Source organism: Netta rufina (genome assembly GCF_964035555.1).
Source record: "Netta rufina genome assembly, chromosome: 22".
NCBI lineage: Eukaryota > Metazoa > Chordata > Aves > Anseriformes > Anatidae > Netta > Netta rufina.
In genome coordinates this window covers 5021263-5043687 of record NC_140146.1, presented here as the reverse complement: position 1 = coordinate 5043687, position 22425 = coordinate 5021263, and the positions used below count along the sequence as shown (strand labels likewise).

The 22425-nt window shown below is 39.9% G+C and overlaps 2 protein-coding genes across 4 annotated transcripts in view; both read left to right on the top strand.

Moving 5' to 3' along the window:
• Nucleotides 1–1098: 1098 nt before the first annotated feature.
• On the top strand, nt 1099–3874 carry RBP7 (retinol binding protein 7). The gene is made up of 4 exons (XM_084300078.1): nt 1099–1204; nt 2874–3052; nt 3364–3465; nt 3794–3874. Exons 1-4 carry the CDS (start codon nt 1132–1134, stop codon nt 3842–3844), a joined length of 405 nt encoding a protein of 134 aa, XP_084156204.1. The 5' UTR covers nt 1099–1131; the 3' UTR covers nt 3845–3874.
• A 3687-nt stretch (nt 3875–7561) lies between these two features.
• UBE4B (ubiquitination factor E4B) overlaps nt 7562–22425 on the top strand; it is a 39662-nt gene continuing 24798 nt past the window's right edge. For 2 of the 3 annotated variants that reach the window (XM_084300116.1, XM_084300115.1), the window contains exons 1-7: nt 7562–7907; nt 13686–13872; nt 17680–17815; nt 18376–18463; nt 20095–20239; nt 21087–21315; nt 21769–22176. In XM_084300116.1, the coding sequence (XP_084156242.1) occupies nt 7884–7907; nt 13686–13872; nt 17680–17815; nt 18376–18463; nt 20095–20239; nt 21087–21315; nt 21769–22176 (1217 nt within the window). In that variant the 5' untranslated portion in view covers nt 7562–7883. The remainder of the gene's footprint in view (nt 7908–13685; nt 13873–17679; nt 17816–18375; nt 18464–20094; nt 20240–21086; nt 21316–21768; nt 22177–22425) is intronic. The other variant, XM_084300117.1, reaches the window with a different exon arrangement.

The window sequence follows — 22425 nt, the reverse complement described above, 5'->3', positions numbered from 1 at the left end:
TGAAGCTTCCCAGCTGCACCATGTGCTATACTCTCTATATACTCTAGCACAATGCACAGCACCTAATAAAGCATCAAAGGGATTAATGCTCCATATGATCTTCCCTTTACTGTATGCGTCAAGAATAAAAAGCAAGGGGAGAGCCACATCTTCTATCTACATGAGTACTTTTTGAATTTCTTATTGTCATTAGCTGTTTTTAGGAGTTAAATGTGAATTGCAAGAACAGGTATTTGACTTCTTTCCTTTAGAAAAACTGATAAATATAGAGCTGTAGAACTGTGAACAGATCTCTGGCCTCTAGATCTGTTGTCTCATGCTTAGCTGTTACATAAACTTTCTGTCTGATAAAAGCACCAGGGAAACAAGAGAATTTGGTGTTCACTCTGCATGCTTCCCATGTGCTTGGATGTCCATTTACCTAAGATATAACTAACAGAAGTACAGAACACAAGTGGGTAAACTGTGGCACAGCAGAGTTGTGTTGAGAGTCACATTAGAGAATAACATATGCAAAAACAATTGGTCTCTCACTTTCCTGTTACAGCCACTAGACAACAATGCTGCCTATTATTCATTCCAGGAATAAACCAATGAGACACTCTACTTAGTTCTATTCCTGTATCATAAGTACTACTTTAAGACTTGCAGATACAGTGCCATGAACAATTTACCAGTCAACCCCTGCCTGCTAAAACATCATGAATTTGCAGTGGGTAGATCACCTTTTCAACAAATATGTAGATTTCAGATCATAAACCCCCATACCCAATATACACGCAAGGAATCTGACTAATGACAAATTGTGTCTGTGATTCTCTTTAAAGTATACAAGACAGACAGAAGTTTAACCAGTTTTTCGTTTGTACTGTGTGACTCTTGGGTTAATAACATTTGCTCCATACAAAGATTTCAGAAACTGTGAACTTTTCCCTCCAACCCAGCCGAAGCTAATCCACAAATGTCCTGTCACCTATTGGCTCAGCAACAGTACCCCTCCCCTCCATCAGAAAGGATCTCTGATGTAATTCCACCCACAGTCTTCCTCATATAAGGCCTGGTTGGAAGGCTATTTCTTTATTTTTGCTTGTTGCTCAGGGGTTCATTGCAACTTCTTTCTGCAGTCTAGAAATGCCTGTAGACTTCAGTGGAACCTGGAACCTTGTCAGCAATGACAATTTTGAAGGCTATATGGTGGCTTTAGGTAGGTGAAATACCTCATTCTATCCTTCTTCCTTCCCCCATAAGATTCCTTCTGAATTTTAAGTGTTTGAGTTCTTTCAAAATCTAGATATTGGTGAAGCTTTTTTGTCCAGAAAAACAATGAAGAGGTATTTGTTTGCTGATTAATTACATAGCATTAGCAATTATTTTATCCTGTAACCCAGGCATCCTGGCAGGTTCCAGGAACTCAGCCTGGTACTTGTTAAAAGCAGAACTTCTGAATACTTTTTATATGAGATGAGGGAGAGTTCTCCCTGTCCGCTGAGTTTCTCTTGCTTTTCAGAACAAACTTATAGACCTTAGTTTAGGTCTAGTCTTAGGGTTAATTACTAAATAACAAACAAGTTCTTGTATATTTGTCAATTCAAGGCAACTGTTTTGCTTAGTATCATGAATCTTTAAACAGCTCACAAAAGACTTCGCTTATTCTGTGACCTGTTGAGCAGTCCTTCTAACTATCCTTTTCCTCATGTGCTTGAAGTTAACCTCTTATCTCATTCATATCTTTATGGAGATATTAATGGTGCTGTAATGAGAACTAAAAGTTCTTGGTACTCTATTACCTTTCGTGTGCAAAGCTAATTATAGACTGACAGCAGGTAACCCTGCATATCCCCTTCCCCTCACCTATCTCTGCCACCTCTTTCTGCCTTGTAGACTTGTGTAAGCTGACTGCTAGCAGTATCCCTTGCAGGTAATTGCATGTGCAAGTAGAATGCAATCTATTTTCTATCCATATATATGCTGGGTGACCTAATTTAATCGTCTAGTCGATAGCTTTAGCATGTTGAAAACTCTTCTCCCTTTCTTCATCCTGCTGTGTTGTCATAGGGGGAGGAGGGTATTCCATAATGAGGATTTATTCCCAAGTCCCCAAATCTGAAATTTGAATACAAAGCAATTTCGTTATAAGCAATAGATTCACTTTTTTTTTTTTTCCATGATAATAAATATTGTCTGCCTATATAAAGGATTTTTAAATGAAATTTAACACCTCATCTTATGTAAAACTAGAGCATGTAACTATTGTCTGCTAAATAGATGGTTTGTTCCTCTAAATAAATAAACATTCACTACGATAAAATAAAATAGAAATAAACCCTAAAAGCAATACTTCAAGCTCAGTATTACCAAGACCGTGAGGATGATGTTCAAGACAACTGATTGTTACAGATAACCAGGCAATATTTTAAGTGTGATGTTTTCTAGTTGCACTCAAAAGGTCTTAATAGCCAGTGGCATGTCCTGAAAATGAGCCTGAGTAATTCAATTTTAGGACTGTCTTTCATTTGACTCTAAGGTACAGTGTAGAGAAAATTCTTGTTACTTTGCATAACACCTTTCCTCTTTCAAAGGATGAAAGAATAGGTATTAATTATACTCTGTATCTAATAAAGAAGGGGTTCTTGAGGGGTATGTGTGGGGAAACCAAATTTTGAAGAACATGCATTGAACTGTATAACATATAACAGTTTGGGACGGGGGAACCCAAACCAACAACACAAAAAAACAAAGCAACTAAAAAAATCCATCGAACCCTTGCATAGCAAGCTATTCTTAAGAAATGCTTCTAGAAGCAATAAAGGTAAATCCTGGCTGTCAGAATGGCCGGTGATGAGCACAACTTATCCTTTTTTCTCCTGTCAAAGGTATTGATTTTGCAACACGCAAGATAGCAAAAATGCTGAAGCCTCAGAAAGTGATCAAACAGGATGGGGACATGTTATCTATCCATACCACAAGCACATTCAGAGACTACATGCTCCAATTCAAAATTGGAGAAGAGTTTGAAGAAGACAATAAAGGCCTGGATAACAGGAAATGCAAGGTAAGATTGACTATATATAAAATAATAATAAAAAAAGTTCTTACAGAATTAAGATGCCATGATCAATCTTGCTACTTCAGCTGAAGTTATCAAGAATACTATTTCTAGTGTGACACAGAGGCAGGAACCTTAATTTACTTTTTCCCGCACAATAGAATTTAGTATTTTATTTTATTTTATTTTATTTTATTTTATTTTATTTTATTTTATTTTATTTTATTTTATTTTATTTTTTCACAAAAAGGATATTAACTAGTAGGTATATTTCAGAACTGAGATAACGTATAGGAACACTGTTTCTTCTTCAACAGAGCCTAGTTACCTGGGACAACGACAAACTTGTCTGTGTCCAGATTGGTGAGAAGAAGAACAGGGGCTGGACTCACTGGCTTGAAGGAGATGACCTCCACTTGGTATTTGCTTTACTTCAGATTTGTATATATATTTCAGAATTGTATCTATGACAAAAATAGAGGTTTTATTGTGATCATAACATGCACAAGTTATCATCTCAGTAGTATACGCAATTGACAGTACACATTCTGCTTTCAGCTAGCCTAGCTGGAACAATTTTACTGTTTCATTCTTCTTTCTCTTGCATATTTAAATTCAGAATATTAAGCATAACTTACTAGCATAGCAGGTGAGTGATAGTCAGTACTCATGGCAAATGATCGATGTTCATCTTTGGAGATGATTCCTTTGATTACTCTATATTTAATTTTATTATTATTTTTTTAGGAGCTTCGTTGTGAGAATCAAGTATGTAGACAAGTCTTCAAGAGAGCTTGAATATGAGTGTTGGTTCCTACATGGAAAGACAGCTATATACAGGAGGCCATGCATCCTCGTGTCCAATGACAGCTGTACAGACAAGAGTTGATTCCTTCTACCTGTTAATCTAAATGATATATTTCTGGCTCAGGAAATGCTGTCTGTTAGCCATGTTAAATATCTGATTTTTGCTAATAAACACCAAAAACAATCTTAAATACCTGTCTTCTGAATGTATTGACAGAGGGAAGGAGAAAAAAGACAAATGACAGGGCTTGGTTTACAGTTAACTACTGGTCTAAATCAGAACAATACACAAAAATAAGAAGTCTAAACAGGCATGCCAACATCAAACAAGAAGAGAGCTGAAATCTGTGTAATTCTGGGAGTGGTAAAAAGTAAAGAGGACATCACAAGATACAAGTTCATTATTCAAAATACTTCTTAAGCTGCAGATTAGTATTTCAGGAGAAGTTAACGTTGTTTGCATTTTAAATGTGTTATGTAAACTTTATGTTGTGCCATAGCTGCTTTGTTCTCAAAATAATTAAGTTCAGCTTACCAGAGGGGGAGCGAGCCTATGACAAAATAGTGTCATCCCACAATAATGACAAGAGGTTTGAGCAATCACGTAGGTTCCAGTCTGCAAGGCAATTGAATGCCATTAGCACACCCACGGAGTAAAAACAATGCTACTCAAGACTTAACTTGCACGTGGTTGTCCAATTAGGTTAACACATCTCTCATTTTTGACCTTGTGTGCTGTTGCACAGAAGCTTAATTCTGCCTCCTGTAAATACCTTTAAGTGGTCAGACCAACCTGTTGCATGTGCAATGTATCTCTCTGGTAACTCTAGTATTGTAGGGATGGGATTTATAGTGGAAAAAGCCAGAGGAGTTTAACTTAAATCTAGCTTAAGCACAATAAATGAATTAGAACTTCTTTTTTTTTTTTTTTTTTTTTTTTTTTTTTTTTTGTAGAAACTGAAGTTACCCCTGACACTTGGAGAGATAAGTAATCCAATTTTACAGACATTTCTTCTTCCTCCCTGTCAGTTCAGAATTACTACAGCTACTAAATGAGGCAGACAAAACCTGTTGAAGCTTGAAGGGCTTAAAAACATCGTGAGCTTTTGTGAGATTTGTGGTAATTATGTGGGATACCATCAGACTAAAAAGGCACAGTAGCTTCTAAAATATGAAGAAATGACTCATACTCTGGACAGGGAAATCTGTTGGACTGGGAGTAAAATACTACATATATTCTATGATTCCTGACAGTGTCTTCCTTATGGAACTGAGCGATGATTTTACTTATTTGGAAATAAGGATAATGCTACCACGTTACTCTAATGTAAACAACAAAATGACTCAAATCTGCTCTGTCATGTCTACAGGCAGTGTACGGCAACAGCCACAGGCTTCACTATTCCACTAGATGGCACCACTGCGACATGTTGTTTTTTATTTAAAATTGAGGTTTCCAACAGCAGTACATGTATTTTAGGCATTAAATGTTGCAAAAATGCTTAAACTGCACAGCTTGAAGTTGTATGTTCCAATCAGATGTACTTGAGAAGCAGCACAGAAAGGCCATGATGATCTTAAGAAGTCTGTTAGTACAGGGAGAGAATCCAAGTAGAAATCAGAAAAATGCAATCTTCAAAGACTGTATGACTAGAACTGTAATACTTCAGTAGTAAAGCTGCTATTCAGAAGCCTTTGCTAAAAACAAAAACAAATTATAGAAGACTTATCAGCTGTGATATTATTTTTTTGTTGCTACCTTCCTTCTTCAAATTGTTAATTTGAAAGCAGGTGATGCCATGCAGAACTCACTTGAGGATGCTTTAGAGATCTTCAGGATGAGACAAGCCACTACAGTGAGAGAACCGCTTATAATTTCATTTTTATGCCAACCATTTTGCATGTTTTTATAAAATACAAATTAAGCATCCTGAAATTCAAGGTGAGAAAAAGAAAGGGAACAGCCCTATATTCTGTGACTGGCCAAAATAAATAAATAAATACATAAATAAGATATTAAGATATTTTTTGCCAAGAAGACATGCACTTGAACTCTATAACTGAAGGACAGAAACAAAATTCCCCAGGGAAGCATTTGAAGGGTCTTATTCAAAGGTGTTTCAGACCACTTCAATTATCTCTAAAGCTTTGGTGGTGAAACTTTTTCAGCAACCTACCTTTAAGTTTTTTAGTCAGTGTAACTGCTGACCATGTGTATTACATGAGTTTAAAATATATTGGCTGCATGTAAAAGTACTTTATAGATGGGTGAATGGAAGGAAATAAAAAGCCCCTATCAAGTTAAGAAAGGTGTGCGCTGAAATACAATAGCAAGGATATCTGCCTAACATATGGATAAAATATGAGAGCTGTTCAATTGTATTGCTTTATAATTACTCGTGGTACTTGAGGAAATATGTCTTAGTTTGATTCCTTGTTCACACCGACTGGTTTGCTTCCGTCTCACATCCTGTTGTCCTTCCTTTATGGGATTCTTTCACCAGCTGAGTCAAACTACACGGCATGGCACAGAGCTGTCTACTAAGATCTTATTACTAGTGACTGTTCATCCTAAGGGCAAGTCTGCTGATGCAACTCCTTTTTTTTTCTTTTTTTTTTTTCTTTTTTTTTTTTTTTGTTTTCGTTTTTGTCCTCTTCCAAAAGAGCAGCTTTTCAAAACCCTTTTCTTTTCACCTACTTGTCCTGTAACTGATGTAACATGGAGTGGGAAGCAAACATCCGACTCAAATCCAGTCGGCACAGCCCCTGACCGCCTTGTTCTCTAACTGGAGTATGATTTTTGACAGGGAAAGAAAAGGAAGCGAAAGAAAATATTAATATTTTCCACACAAATATAATTTTTAAGGATTGTGTGGCACTAGCATAAGCTGCCCAGGGAAGCGGTTGAGTCATCATGGAGGTCTTCAAGAAACGTGTCGATGCAGAGCTTAGCAGTGCGGTTTAGTGGTGGACTTTAGCACTAGGTTAAAGGTTGGGCGAGATGATCTTACAGAGGTCTCTTCCAACCTGCAGAATTCTGTTATTCTATGACTAGATGCAGATGCAAATCTCTAGATGTTTTTCCACAGGAAGAGGAAAAATATACGTCAGGTTCAAACGCGAGTTAGGGGTAAGGCCCAGTATTGAGTGCTCAGTGCTTCAGCTTTCCTTTGCCATATCACACCGAGTGTGATGATTAGACTAAAAGCTTAATTATGGCTCACGGAGAAGCGGACTAAGCCCTTCAAGGTGTGAGGCAGGAGAGCCCATGAAGGGGTCTTCAAGGAGCATGAGGGGCACGAGGGGACCCACAACTGGAGGTCGGTGCCACCACATAGGGTGGCTCCACACATCCCTCTGAGGCTTCTCCCTCCTGTGGGCGAGCGGAGACGCCCCTACAAGGGGACATTTCCCCTATTTCCCCTCATGCCCACCCAAAACCCACCCCTCCCGGCCGCTGCCCCTCAGCACCGCCCTCACCCCCCCCCATTACCCCCCCCGTTGCCATGGCGCCGCCGGGCCCCTCCCCTCCCTCCCTCCCTGCCCGCCACGACTCGCCGCCGCTTGGCCCCGCCCCTCGCGCTCTCCCCGCGCTCCCCGCCGCCTCCTCCCGGCCCTGCCATTGGCCGGCGCGGCGCGGGGCCCGGCATGCCCGCTGCCCTCGGCGGCCTCACGTGATCCCGCCGCAAGATGGCGGCCGCCGCCCTGTTGTTTTGATGAATAATCCCTGCGCGGGGCAGCGGCGGCGGCGCGGGCGGGGGCCGGGGCTGAGGGGAGCGGGTGGGGGGCGGCGGCTGCGGCTCCCCCTGGGCCGGCGGCGGCGGCAGCAACAGCAGCAGCTGAGCAGTGGGAGAGGGGGTCGGGGGCTGCGGTAGCAGCGGGTTTGGGGCGAGCGAGGCGAGGCGGCCCCGGCGATGCCCTTGTGAGGCGGCCCGGGGGGCTGAGGCGGCGGCAGAGCGCTCCCCCGGAGCTGCCCCGCGGCGGGGCGGAGGAAAGCGCCCTCGGTGCGGTCACCATTAAGAGGAAGGCGATGGAGGAGCTGAGCGCGGACGAGGTGAGGCTGGGAGAGCGGGGAGGGTGGGTTTCGGCCCCCCTAGGGCGGCCCCGCTGGCTCTTGTGGGGGAGATCCCGGTGGGATCCGTGCCCGCAGGGTGCTGCCAGCTTTGCCCCCTGCCTTCTCCCCATGTCCGAACCCCCCTCCCCGAGGCTTGTGGATGGGGTCTGGCTGCTGCTCTGCTGCCCGTCCCCCGCCTTCCGCCTGCCTGCCTCTGGAGGATGTCTTTGTGCTGAGCGACAGGCGTTGTGTGCGTCTTCTGCCTGCGATTTCAAAAAATAATTGCAAAAAACACTCTCTTTTATGCAGTCAGCACCTAAAATGTTGCTTTCTCGGGGTCTTTGCTGAAAAGCAAGGTGTGTGGGGGATCTTATATTGAATATAGTTTTGCCTCAAAACAGGCTTGCCAATCTTCTGAGGCTTCCTTCTGATTTGCTCTTTTTCAATTTAACCTCTCATTCTTTCACTTCAAAGTCATAGGTGTTGTGCTCAGCATCAGACATGGAACTATTTCCAGTTTGTTCCCTTAAAAGGGTGCCCCCACCCCCTTTTTATTTATTTATTTATTTATTTATTTATTTATTAGTATAAACTAAGATCTTACGCTTTGCTTACATGTTGGTGGACTCTCAAATGAATTCTGCCATGGTGTTGATCGGGATGTAGGGAGTTTCCCACTATGCTGCCCAGTTTGTGTGCATCTTCAACTCTTCTCTCACCTCCTTAAAATACGGGTTCATATCAAAGTGTGTTGTATGTAATGTGTGGTTATCAGATCAGCTACAGCCTAGGCTTCTTGCTATAGTTGTATTCAAGGAAGATCAAAAGAAGTTATTTTTGTGCTGTACTGTATGTTATGGCTGGGTTGTAGATCAAGGTGACCACTGCCATCACTCAGGTTTGTATTCCAAAAAGTTGTTTTGATTATGTTGTGCCTCGTGATTTAGCAATCCTGCTACGTTGCAGCAGGAACTGGGAGGAAATGCTTCATGCTGTTTATTTGCTGAGGTCCTTACAGGCTAGGGAAGCACTGAGACAAGGAGCCCAATTCCGATGGTGGGGAGAGTGGGGTAGGATGCTGGTGTTGTCATTTCTGCCATGAAAAGGCATTTTTAATTTTATGGCTGTATTTTATGAGTGCTTTATTTACTTGTGATCCTTCCTATAAACTGCGTTTCGATTATGAGGTGTTTTATGATTTCGGAGTTGTTTGATCTGTGTAAGCTTGTTTGTGTCACTGCTTCTGCAAGTCTCTGACATCATTCGGAGTGCTGCATTGTGAACTGAGGTTGCAGAAAATGAGCTCTCCGGCAGGGACTCATCCACCTATTCTGGCAAAATGTTTGTCCCAAGTGACTTGGAGTTTTCCCATGTCCTTCTAGTGCACCTCAGCTAGGAGCAGAACTGATTGGTCTTTTAGGTGATTGCTTCAGACAAGCTTAATCTTGTAGCGTTTTAAGAGAGTCGTGCTGTCACTTTTTATTGTTAATGGGCCCCTCATTGTAAAGGCAGAGCCAAGTCAATTTTAATACCACATCACCATTTACTGTTACTTGATGCAGTGGATCCTGCATCAGAATTGAACTGCATAGAAAAAGAGCCTTCTAAAATAGAAATGTTTTTATCTTACATGCGTGTTCTATCTGAAAAAACTTATTTGGCATTAGCTGAAGGTGAAAAAACACTTAATTGATTATTTCCTTATGTTGAAACATAATTAAGTACAACATTAACAGGTTTTAACTTTAAAAGAGGAGAGATGGGATTCAATTGATTAATGGCTTTGGTATTACAGAGTATATTGTAACTTCAAGAAGTTATATACTTTTTTCTCACTGATTTTTTTTTTGGTGTTTATTAAAGCAGTAAAGTTGTCTTTTACTACAGACCATACTAAAATCTTTAGATAGGGAGAAAATTAATTTTCTGTGTATGAAACTTAACATCAGTGATAAATAACACAGTGAGAATAGGGACTGCATATAAAAAAGCAAAAGGAAACCAAGCATGGCATAAAGTGGGAAAGAATGATGTAAACTTAGCCTCTTTTACCATCTACATACGGTTTTTGAGTAGTTTAGCGTTGTGCCTTCTGAGCATAGACCATGATCAGCATCCCCAGAAAATGAAGCATTCCTTAAAATCTACTAACATGCTGTAAAGGGTGCAAGAAAATAAAGGTAATCCATTCAAATTACCCCTTATTGTACAGATTTGGAGCTCTGCCATGCTTGTGGAAGGATAAAAATTTTCCTTAAAATCTCACTGAGCAGTTGCTACTGAAACAGCTGTTGACTCAGGACGTTTTATACAAACAGGGTACGTGAACCTGAGGGACCAGTCCTCTTGCTTGTGTCTTTACTGGTTTGCTGTGTAATTGAATTATTGGTTAACTGTCTTTAGCAGGGTGCTATTTTAACATCTTTGTTGTAGTGTGCCCAGCTAAGAGTTGTTTACAAGTTCAGTAAGATCCAAAATGCGTTTCTGAACGTTACTATCCTGAGATACAGTCCAGATGTGTCCAGCGAAACCAGTACTAATTAAAAACACAGTGTCCCGTTTCCATTCAGCCAATTACATTTCTTCATTAACCCTTTAAAGCGTATATTATGGAGTTGTGCTCTGTAGGGAAGGTAGACTATGGAACAAAGAATGCCCATGGAGTAATTGGTCCCAAATAACTTGTCATTATTAGGTAACTTAACGATGTGTAACAGCCTGTCACAGGTCGCTAGTGCAAGTAGTTATTGCTGAACTCAAGGGTTGGGTATTACCGAGGTACACAAAATGTCCCTAACAAAATATTTAATACAAAAAACCCACGTGTTATTTCATGGTGATGTGGATAGTCATGTAACCCAAAATGAAACCAGGCCACTGACTTTGAACCCGCAATTCTAGTATGTGGTCTCTGTTGTGAGGAGGCAGGAGGTCAGGGCCTCGTTTGGGCTCAGTACCGCACAAACACGCTACATCTTCCAAGTCCCCGCGTTGTGCCCCAAGCAGAAATTCTCTCTTATTCCCACATCTCAATGCTGTTCAGTCTCCAGGCCTGAATGATTTAATTTGGTAGAAGGTGTGCACTGGTTTTACGCTGTCTTCTCAGACCTCTCTTTCAGCCTGCGGCTTTCCCGTTTGAGAATCGTATCTCAAATCCCCATTTTTTCCTCTCTTACTTTAGTCTATAATCTTCAAATCAAATTTCAGATTTCCTTGAAAATATTATGTAAACCTAGAGGAATATGGTAACTGGGTATCTAGGAACCAAATCTGTTTTTTTAACCATCGTTAGATGTAACCTCCTTCATGAAATCTGTCTCTTTTTCAGTGTAAAAATATTCAGAATGTATTTATATTTTTATGTTAATTTGTTCAGCAGTAGGAAGGGTAAGTATAATTTGTCTGTCATCCTTAATCGGGTAGGGAAAATCTTGTATTGCTTTAATTGCGGTATCTTATCTAAAAGCATCTCGGTGTCTCGGCAGGTTCCGCTGTTACCTCTACCCTTTTTCAGAGTTTCTTCAGGGCAGTTGACAATCTGCAGTGTAGGTCTGTAAGAACGATACGTGCTTGCTTGATGGACTCAGAGTGACAAACAAACAGCAAAAGGTCCAGCTCAGTGTCCTGTTTCTAAAGCATTGATTGCAGCTGGTATTGACGTAACTTCGGTGTTGATCTACTCCAGCTCTGTAGATGAAGAAATGTCGAGTGGCACAGAGGACCTCAATTATTTGCTTGAAGCTGGGAGATGATGAAGAGGATTTGTGCAAATTATACCTTGTGAGGGATATGAGCTTGTTTGAGTAATCAAGGTTTGGCTATATTTGAGAATAGATGATAAATAAGTTGATGAATATTAACATTTTGAATATATTTGTGTGTTCCTCATACAGTTCTAAATCTGGTGTTAGAAAGGAAATGGCTAGCAAGAAAGAATATCAACACTTGGGGAGGAGTTTCACATCACATTTATTTTTCTTGATCTCTGCATAATTTCTTCATTTTTCTCCTTCAGCCACTTCTGCATATATGGGGGGTTTGTGTGCATCTTACTTTTTTTCCCCCTCTATTCCTGTGTGCTGTTCCACTATCTGAAAAAGAAAAACATGGTTATGAATTAGATGAATGATAAAGAAACAGCTTTAAAAAATTTTAAATCAGCCCCCTAGTTAGATTTCAATTCAGGTTGTTTAACTTGTTATATTTTAGCTTTGTGAGCTATGAATAATTCATTTGGATTCAGCAATAGGGAAAATAGATATCGGGATGTGTGGCTGGCATGTTCTCAGGTATGCCTCTGAGGAGTGAGAATTCTTTTGGTATTTTTTTTTAATTCCAGATAACAATTGTGGAGAGAAATTGAGATAACTTCTTACATCTCTTTTTGAGAGACACTAGTATGTACAGTTTCTACTTGTGGCAAAACTAAACTGTTTATGCAATAATAAGCTCTCCTGTTTTGCTCAACGAGGAGGAGGAGTTAAACAGAAACACACTATGATTAAAATGTATTAAGAGCAACAACAAAAAAGGATTTATTTTGTAGCTGCCCTCCATACTCATGTGGTGACAGCACTCATGGTAGAGATGTTGTTTCAGACACTGTTTTCCCACAGTTTTTGAAGTCTGATTTAATTTGATCTGTTCTTCTTCCTCTTGGGGTAGATTTCACAGACCATTAAATGACTACAGTGATGTGGCATAGACATTGACTTGACACAAATCTTTTGTTCGCTCTTTCACTTGCTTGGCAGTTCTTCAGGATTATGAGCAGAGATGAAAACCAATATATTGCATTCAGCGCTCGGGCATCGGAACGCAAATAGGGAATAAAATGAATGGCTTAGTTTTGCAGGGTGTGGGCACCCTCAAATACGATGCTTTCATTTATCTGTAGCTGAAGCTTTTGTATTAGATCCTTTGAGGCAGCCTGTATAATTTTTTTTCATTTATGCTCCAAGCTTCATGGTCATAAGTTACAAGTTCTATAAGTTGTTCTGCCCATTTGTTTCTCATGCATCATATTAGTGTTATGCAGTCACAGACTAATCTTAATAAATAGGTTCACAATAGTATACTGAAGTTAGATTTTTAAGGCAGATGCTACTACACCCTATTAGTAATGTGCAAAACCTGATTTTTTTTTTTAATTCTGTTTAGTTGAGCCTCTCCAGGTGATGAGAGCATGTAATTTACTGTCTTCAGTTACTACTTGAGATGCTTCCATCCAGCAGTTGCCTTGTAGATTTTCCAGTGTTGCAGATCTGTTTCACATGGTATTGGACAATGTTTTTTTTTAATAATGTTCTGTTGGATCTTCTTAAGCAGAAGTTTTTATTAGTATTACGTGGTGTGAAATTAAGGCAAAGGTCATGTTCATATTATCCTTTTTATCAGATTAATGCCGTTTGTTTAATCAAATGCCAAAATAAAGCAGGACGTGTGTTAGAGGTTTTGAAATAGCCGAATAGTAAATGTTAAACTTGTCTTACACAACTGTTTGAAGGACAAATTCTCAGTGCAGATGGTTTTCGAAGGCAGCAAATACATATGTTCAAAATAAACATCAGAGGTACTTTAGTATTGTCACAAAGAGCAAAGAATGGCAATAAGACTCAGCTACAGGTGGCAGGTTATCAGGTAAAGCTGCTCTGTTTGCAGTGTTCCAGGAATAAATACCCATACCATGTGGGAGGTGCAAAGGGGGTAGACAGTGGGGTGAATGTGTATGCCCATGCAAATGAATTTGTGCATTTATGTTTGATTTCCTTTGTGCAGATCCGTCGAAGGCGCCTTGCTCGGTTGGCAGGTGGGCCATCTTCCCAGCCGACCACACCACTTACGTCACCGCAGAGAGAGACCCCGCCAGGACCACCTGCAGTTGCACCAACCCCGGGGCCATCCCATAGTCTAGGCCTAAATGTCCACAGCATGACCCCAGCTACCTCTCCAATTGGTGCATCAGGTAGGTTGATGTCTGAGTGACAACAATTTTTATTACATCTGTGCTGAGTCCATTTTCCAAAAAAATAAATGGTTAGATACAATTCTCCAGGTATCAGTAAACTAAGGATGGTGTTTAAAATCTTACCAAAGATTGCTAAGTTTGTAATACAGTTTGAAGTTGAGGAATATGACGGATAGAATGCCAGTCTACCAAGGAGCAATGAAAAGAGCTTTCTAGTCTTGCAACACAGTTCTTAATGTTTGGCTGCTACATATAGTTTAACAATGAGTCCCAAGTTCATTTCTGATCCTTAATTACAAGCGTTTGGTATAATAAAACATAGTAGGCTGTGACTTTGCATTATCAACATAAGAATAAATTATTTGCTTTCTTGGTTGTTACTTTGCAATGTTTTTGAAAAATAAAGGTTCTGATAATTCCAGTTTTTACTGCAGTGAGTACAAGTGTCATATATATAAATGACACTTACTTTGGAAGATATGAATAGTTTTTGATCTATTAAAGTTAGACAACGTAGAAAGCATGGAAAGTTGGGAGAGTCTCTGTAGAGAGGTCAAGACCGTATTCATATGTGTGATGCCACTAAATATGACCTAAAATATTTTGATTTACAATTGTATATCTTGGAAATAGAAACAAATTGGCATGTTTCTGCAGTAAGGTGTTCTCATCTGCCAACTTGTTTGATGTGTTTTGTGTTAAGAGGGTCACAAAACCAATCTCACAACAAATACATCAAGATTGTTTTAAGCAGGTTTTCAATATGGTTTCTAATAACTTGATAGAAATAATTTTCTGATGATCCTCAGTAAGCATGCAGAAATCCTAATATATTTGCTTTCTGAAATGTCATGTTTTTTGCTTTGGCAAGAACAATAAATTGAGATTTCTAGTCTTCTGGTAGCTTGTAAATGAATTATTTACAGTGCTGCTCTGAGATATCTGGAAGGCACTGCTTTCTGCTTATTTTGCTGTCTTTTATCCAGGGCAGGCCAGAGAAAAGTTACCAGAAGCATTTCCTGAGCAAAGCACATTGCAGTTGGAATTTAACACTGCATATTGTCCTCATGATTATATACAGCAACCCAGAAGCAAAGGTGTCTTTTATTTCACTTATTTATTTTACGAATAGTGCAGAGTTCACTTGCTGTGTTCACTCATCCTGTGGTTACATGACTGTTTTAATCCCTCTTAGGTCCGGCCCTTGCTGAAAGGAGTGTTTCTCTCTGCCTCTCGCTCTGCTGTCAGTAGCAACTCTGTGGTGAGGTGGATTGTGGACTTGATCCAGGTGGAAACTAACCCACAAAAAAAATTAATGGCTAGTTTTCAAACAGATGAGGTCCTGATCCATCTTACTGCACAACTGTATAAACACAAATGCCAACAGAACAGGATGTGTGGAAACGCTTACCTGAGGGTAGAAATGTTCATACATTGGCGGACCGGTTTGTTGTGGTTTAAAGTGGTCTTACAGTTAAGACCTTAGAGATTTTTGTTTAACGAGTTCATCCATCTGCACTGGACAGTTGCTAAATACACAGGCTAGACTGTTTGATCACCAGCAACAGAAGGTATCTAGCCAGTCTAGTGTTTGCTTCCTGGAGTGCCTGTCATAGCAGCAATTCAATAAGGCATGATTTTTTTTTTCATCAGGATAAGGGATATGGTGAAATTTGGGAATAAATCAAGAAAAAATCTTGACAACTGATTATCTGCTGTATTTGTTCAGCATAAACGAGGACTTGGCTAACGCTGTGTGGTTTGCAGGAGTTCCTTTGCAGCAGTAGACTGAAATGACTGCAGAGGATTTAAAACCATTTGGATGTACAGAAAGCAGCCCCATCAGAATAATGTCCTTGGAAGCATCTGTTTCTGTAAAGAGTTGCATGTCACGATGAGATCAGATTCATGCATTTGTTTCATGGAAAGTGTGATCATTTATTTTGTGTGCACTTCAAAAATATTTTGGAGAGCCTAAAAATAGTGCCTCATGGACAGCCACGCGTACTGGGTGTGTGGTCTTTGTAACTTTTACAAGTCCTTGCATGCTGTTGTGCTTAAAGAGGCCGGGTACTGACTGCTGCAGTGCAGTGGGTAAAATACATTTACCTGGCAGAAAGACCCCAAAAGAATGTAGGACAGTGCGCTCTTCACCACGATAAGCCATGTTTGCTCTAGTCCCCTTATCCACCGAGCTGGGGAGGAGGAGGAGGTGGAAAGATTGTGCCTTGGTGTGACTCGAGGAAGACTGCCTCTTTATAACTAATGTACTGATAGAGAACCAGGCTGTCACTGGGCTATCTTTAATCAGAGACATGCTAGAATACCCTCCTGAAGCCAGCCTTTCCCTGCCATGGATATTGTTTCCGCTAGGTGCTACCTGTGGGGGAACTGCATCATTGAAGTTCTGCTATTGAAAGTTGCCTTTATATAGATATAACCCGATTGACATGAGCAACTTAGTTCAGAGGATGCATTTGGTGTTTCTGTATCTTTGGGTTTAGGGAAGAGACTGTGCTGGGGTTTGGGTCTGTGCCTCCTGCAAGGGCTTGCAGTGTCAGAGCTGTAATAGCCATCCCTGCAGTCCCGGGACTGGAAGTAATAGAAACACCAGTTCTAAATGGACTTGATGTTTCCCTGCTTCTTGGGTGAAATCTTTCATAGACATTTAACATCGGTAAACAGGTGCTTAAGCAAAACCTAACTTTCTCGAAGGAGTGGTAATATCCAGGTAGAGCCTGAAAGATACTAAGCAAAACAAAGAAGCTTTGAACAAACTGGAGTAAAATTTTAAGTCAAAGTATTTTGTGGTGGACGCAAGTTACTTATGCATTCTAGCAAGGTGCTCTTAGGTGTCTTCAGCTACAGAAGGTGGCTGTTTGGGTAATCTGCTTGTTCAATTCTTTTCTGAATACCAGTGCAAATTAATTTGACCTCACGCTTTTTTCCACTTTTATGTGAAGATCGCAGTGTTTTCTGGATACTGACTAATTTCCAACTTAAATAAGGAGGAGTTAAATATAAACTGTTTTTAAGCACAGGGAAGTGGAACAGGAGTTTCAGAGTGGTACAATGAAGCTACTTTCCCTACTTCCCATGCTGAATATCTAGTTGTTCTTCAGCAAACTGTGTCAGTGATGTTCTTTTAAACTAGCTGGATTTTTTAACTTCATTTTTAACATTTGCATGGATTTTTTTTTTTTTAAATTAACCCCTGTTTCAAAATCCCACTGAAGGCGGACTTGCTCTTCAGTGGTCATCTTTACATGTTCCACATATGTTGTGTTTTAGGATGATGTGGATTTGATGTTCACTTCTCACCTGATGAGGCTGGAAAAAGAAGGATGCACATGAGTGAAAGGCTATCGTTTTTTTTTTGTTTTTTTTTTTTTGAACACTCTTATAAGTCCATGCTAATTCATTAACTGTGCTGGAGTCAAGTTTAAGTATTCGTCAAGCCTGACATCATTCACTTAGCTAGACTATATCAGATTTTAAGTCCAGACAGTTTTCCAGCACTTTTTATTATGGGAGTGAATCTCTGAGCACTCATGGATGCAAATTGAATTTTGTTCTGTGTTATAATGCAGGTAAGCATTACTATATTGCTGCTGCAAAGGGAAATAGAAAATGTCATTATCTTTAGTCAAATGTGATTATTATTAACGTTTATTTCCTAATACATTACTAAGAATGCCTAACAGTTGTACTGAAGAACAGTATTCCTTCCCCCTTTCCATCAAAGTGATTGCGTAGTGCCTTCTTATCTCTGCAGTAGTAATCTTGGTGGTGTCTTTGCTTTAGGAGTAGCCCACCGAAGCCAGAGCAGCGAAGGAGTGAGTTCACTCAGCAGTTCTCCATCTAACAGCCTTGAAACACAATCTCAATCTCTCTCTCGGTCTCAGAGCATGGATATTGATAGTGTCTCCTGTGAGAAAAGGTAAAAATAATAAGAAAGAAAGCAGTTTGTATAAGCCAGAAAATGTTGCACTGTGCTAATCATCAAAACCATTTACACAGGAAAAAATTCTGCTGTTTCTCACTTCCAGCCATGTTAATACAATAGGTTCAAATGCTTAAGTATGACACATTGTTTAGACCATTGTGATCTTTTTTCTAGTCTGTCTTAGATGGTAACTCCTTACCTGAGATGATAAAAGACAAAGCATCATCTCAGACATCAAATGATGAGCATGTCTGTTGGGGATGATTCAACTATTCTATTTAAAAAAGAAAAGATTATGGAATGTGATAGCAATGTGGTTTGTATTGCCTGCTGAAGAAATTTAGTGTTGTGTTTCTTGAATTCAAAATAAATGTAACATGAGAAGCATTTATCAACTAGTGACTTTTAATTGCTCTTTGTGCATATGTCCACTGCTGTTACATTGGTTCTTTCTTGGCTGCTTAAGGTGACGTTCCTTTGCTCAGCATCATACAGAGGACTGTCTGTGACTTTCTGCAAGTTAATGGACTTTTTCCTCTTATTTCCACTTACAGCATGTCCCAGGTAGATGTGGATTCAGGAATCGAAAACATGGAGGTTGATGAGAATGATCGCAGAGAGAAGAGGAGTCTGACAGATAAGGTTAGCCCATTATGTTGGCTGTTCTCTTCTAGACTACATGTGTAGATTATTGCAACATCAAGCTTCAGGATTTCATGGCATGGCTGTTCAAATCATGCAATTTGCAGTTAAGTGTTGTTTTTTTTTCAATGTAGCATATGCTTCCCATATGTAAAACCTTACTTATTTTATGAAGACTTCACCTCAGATTTGATAAATTCTGCCTTTTCTTCTACTGCTAAGTTTTCCCTCGCTGGCATAACCTTATGTGGCTACAGCTTTGCCATCTGTAATATTCCTGATGTTTCCCAGGTGTTCTCTTCTTTCTTAAAATGAAACTTTCTTACTAGAAGTCTGTGTAGGTAAGCGTCCCAAATAGTGGAATTGAAACAGGAGCCAGGGGTTTAGGATGGGGGACTGATGCAGAACATTAGTTTACAGTGAGTTCAGCTATCTCCCTGTTTTCAACACTTTCTTTTGAGAAGATGGAACTAACTTTCAGATGTCACCTGTGAAAAACTTCTTCACTGTTCCTCATTGAAATTTTGTCTGAAGAAAAAAACAACCTCCAAACCTCTTAAGATGTCTGGATTTTCTCAGAAATAGGTTTATGAATGATTTCTGAAAACTCTGAGGAAAAATACTTTGTTATGTATCCTGCAACAGTGACCTATTATTGTCCAGATCTTTTTTTTAACGCGCAGTATTAAGAAGAAACACTTTTTAATATACTTCTGAAGAATGTTGCAGATTATTTGTGTAGCTTTTAAAAGTCTACTAAGTGCCACTTCAAATGTAAGCTGAAATAATGCTATATAATAAGATTTTGTTCTTAATGATATTATATGAAAGTAAATAAGAATATTTAGCTATCAAGGATTACACAGGAGGTAAAACCTTTTAAAGTAGAAAAAGGAAGAAAGCGTGTACAAAGCTTTAATTCAGTTTTGAGATAGTCCTCTTTGTCATTGGGTTTTAAGGCCCTTGTGAAATAAAACCACAAAGAAATGGGACATCAGCGTGGTGGAGAGAATTTTCTACAATTCTTGCAGCGCTCATTAGATGCCTTTGTTTATTCCTGCACTGTCAGTAATAAGCTCAGTTGGTAAAAGCCTGGCTTAAAGCCATCTAGCAATAACCCTGCTGCAGAATCCTTTCCAGTCAATTCCTAGCTGCAAACAGGGCAGCTGGACAGCTTGCATTGTGCTACTGTGAAATAAATAGCTTGGAATCAAGGACAGTCTTGAAAGGGGGGGGGTCAGCGGAGAGTCAAGTGAAGTTTTGCACACTTGGCTCAATTCCTCTTACCTTTTTGGTGTCTCCAAATGTGTAAGTGAATAGACAACGTGGTCCTCACTTATGAGCAAAAAACGTTCCAGTTATCAGCATTCTTATTATACCATTTTTAATGTGTTTGGGGAATTTGCTTCCTGCTGGTATAGTGTATTTCTGCTACATCTTTTCTGCATCATGTTTCCTTTTTTCTCTAAACTGACAGATATCTGCATTCCTTGATAAATATGCCGGATCTTCCATTGAGAGTTAGTCTGCAGCTATTTAAAGAAGACCTGCATCTGATAAAATTGTGACTTGACCAGTACAGTTGTAATTAATGTCAATAAGTTAACTTCTTTTCTCCCCCTCTAACCAAGGAACCTCTGTCTGGGTCTGAAGTGTCTGAGGAGCAAGCTTTACAGCTGGTCTGTAAGATCTTCAGAGTCTCTTGGAAGGACCGAGACAGAGATGTTATATTCCTGAATTCCCTCTCTGCTCAGTTTAAGCAGAACCCAAAAGAAGGTAGGAATCCAAGCTGTTATTATTGTTAGAGGTGGTTTCAGATGAGTGGCACGTTTCCTCCCCTTATCTTTAGCTTTTTGTATTTTTGCTGTGAGCCACCTACTTGCAGTCTTTGTTTGATTTCAAGAGTAGGAGGAAGGTGCATCTGCAGTCAGCAGATGTACCAGGAAATGGAATTCCCAAGAAGAAACATGGGACAGCTTGGTCGTAGTTCTTGTTGTAGTCAATTGCTATGATCTTGCTAGTTATTTCTTCTGTTGTGAGACTACTGTGCTGATACTGTCATGCTGTTGGATTTTTTTCAGAAAACTTTTACTGACTTAATAGGTTACCTTGAATCATAGCTGACATTTATAGAAATTTAGCAGTTTATTTGATAAGCTAACAATTTCTGATTATTTTATATAATTTATATTTTGTCAGCTGTAAGATATGACCAGAATGAAACTTGATTTTATATGTAGGCATGTGTAGATTGTGTTACTTTGCGTTGTTTTTCTTTGTTTTATGACATACCTTTTCCCATGCAGCGTCAGGGTGGGAGTATGTGAGAGGGATGGACAAGGCAACTCTGTTAATGAGTAGTAGCACCATTTGGTCATGTATGATCTTTGGTACTTCCTATGACAGTTGAATTCTTGTGTGGTTGTAATTTCGGAACCTAGTTAATATAGACAGAACTGTAGTTACCGTATTTATAAATGTAAATTTAATTATTTGCTTTTTGCCAAGAGCAGCACTGTTTTCACACATGTAAATCACTGTCCTTTTTAGTTGAAATCTCTGACTAATGTGTTGTTGAAGACAGTAGATAAGGGTACTAAATTTCTTCTTGTATTCTTTACAGTGTTTTCAGATTTTAAAGACTTGATCGGACAGATTTTGATGGAAGTGCTGATGATGTCCACCCAGTCAAGGGATGAAAACCCATTTGCCAGTCTGACAGCTACATCACAGCCAGTTGCTGCAACTGCCCGGTCTCCTGACAGAAGCCTAATTTTAAACACGGGCTCCAACCCAGGAACCAGCCCTATGTTCTGTAACGTGGGCTCCTTTGGTTCCAGTTCATTATCCAGGTGACTTCTAATTATAACTGAATATTGATTTCACTTTAATATTGATTGGTAGACTTAGAGAGGCATAGAAATGTCCCAAGAACCATAAATAGAGTAGATATTAAAAGTTCTTCATTCTTTTTCATGTGAATGTCTCCCTGCAGTCTCACCCTTTTTTGTTGCATTGCTGTGGCTAGAAGCATATTTGACAGATTAAAGCCATGTAGGTCATTCCATCCAAGAAGTATTCCTAATATACATCAGCAAAGGCTGTGGATCTTAATGTGTAGATTGTGACATAGTTTTATTCAACATTAATAAAAAGGACTAATGTGTGTGAGCTGCAGAGCTATAGCTGAAGAGTCAACAGAAGGGGAAGGGCATCTGCTGCTCATTTGATCTTTTTCACCCTTTTTCTTCATATCCTAAAACATTGCTTTTTTGTTTTTTCTTCTTCCCCTGTAACTGGTTTAGTCTCTATGGGACTAGTCCAGCTCCTACTACCAATTTCACAAGCTATGTACCAATGACTGGTTCATCTCTTACCCCACCAGCCAGTTCAGTTGCCACCACCTCTGTGCCTTCCATTACTGTCAGCTCTCACCTGACAGCAACAAGCCCTTCTTGGATGCAGCCTTCCTCTCCGAGGTACCGGCCGTACACTGTTACCCATTCTGGAGGCTTTTCAGCTTCTGTCCCGCGTTCCTTGAATATTTCCATCCCACCTAGTTCACCAAGTCCTTCGGTCATGGCTGCGAGCCCTCCAGCCATGCCAGTCACCGCATCCAGACAGCGACCCACAACAATGGGTCCGCCTTTGTTTACTGCTTCACCCAGTACCTCGCGCAGGCGTTCGTCTTTACTGAACAGGATTCCTTCTAGGTATTTCACAAGAACACAAGAGTGCGTTTCATGTGTGCAGTGCAGGGTGTGGCATGATCTTGCAATTTGGAAGAACTTATGTTTGTGCCGAGCTCACCCTACTCACCCAGAGATGATTTCTGCATTTTGGTTTGCACTAATACATTGACTTGCTAACAAGCTGTCTTTGCCAAGACGTTAAAGCTGCTTCTGTGAGCATTTGAGGTGGATGTTATTACTTTAAAGGTAGCAATATTGTTTTGATTTTCT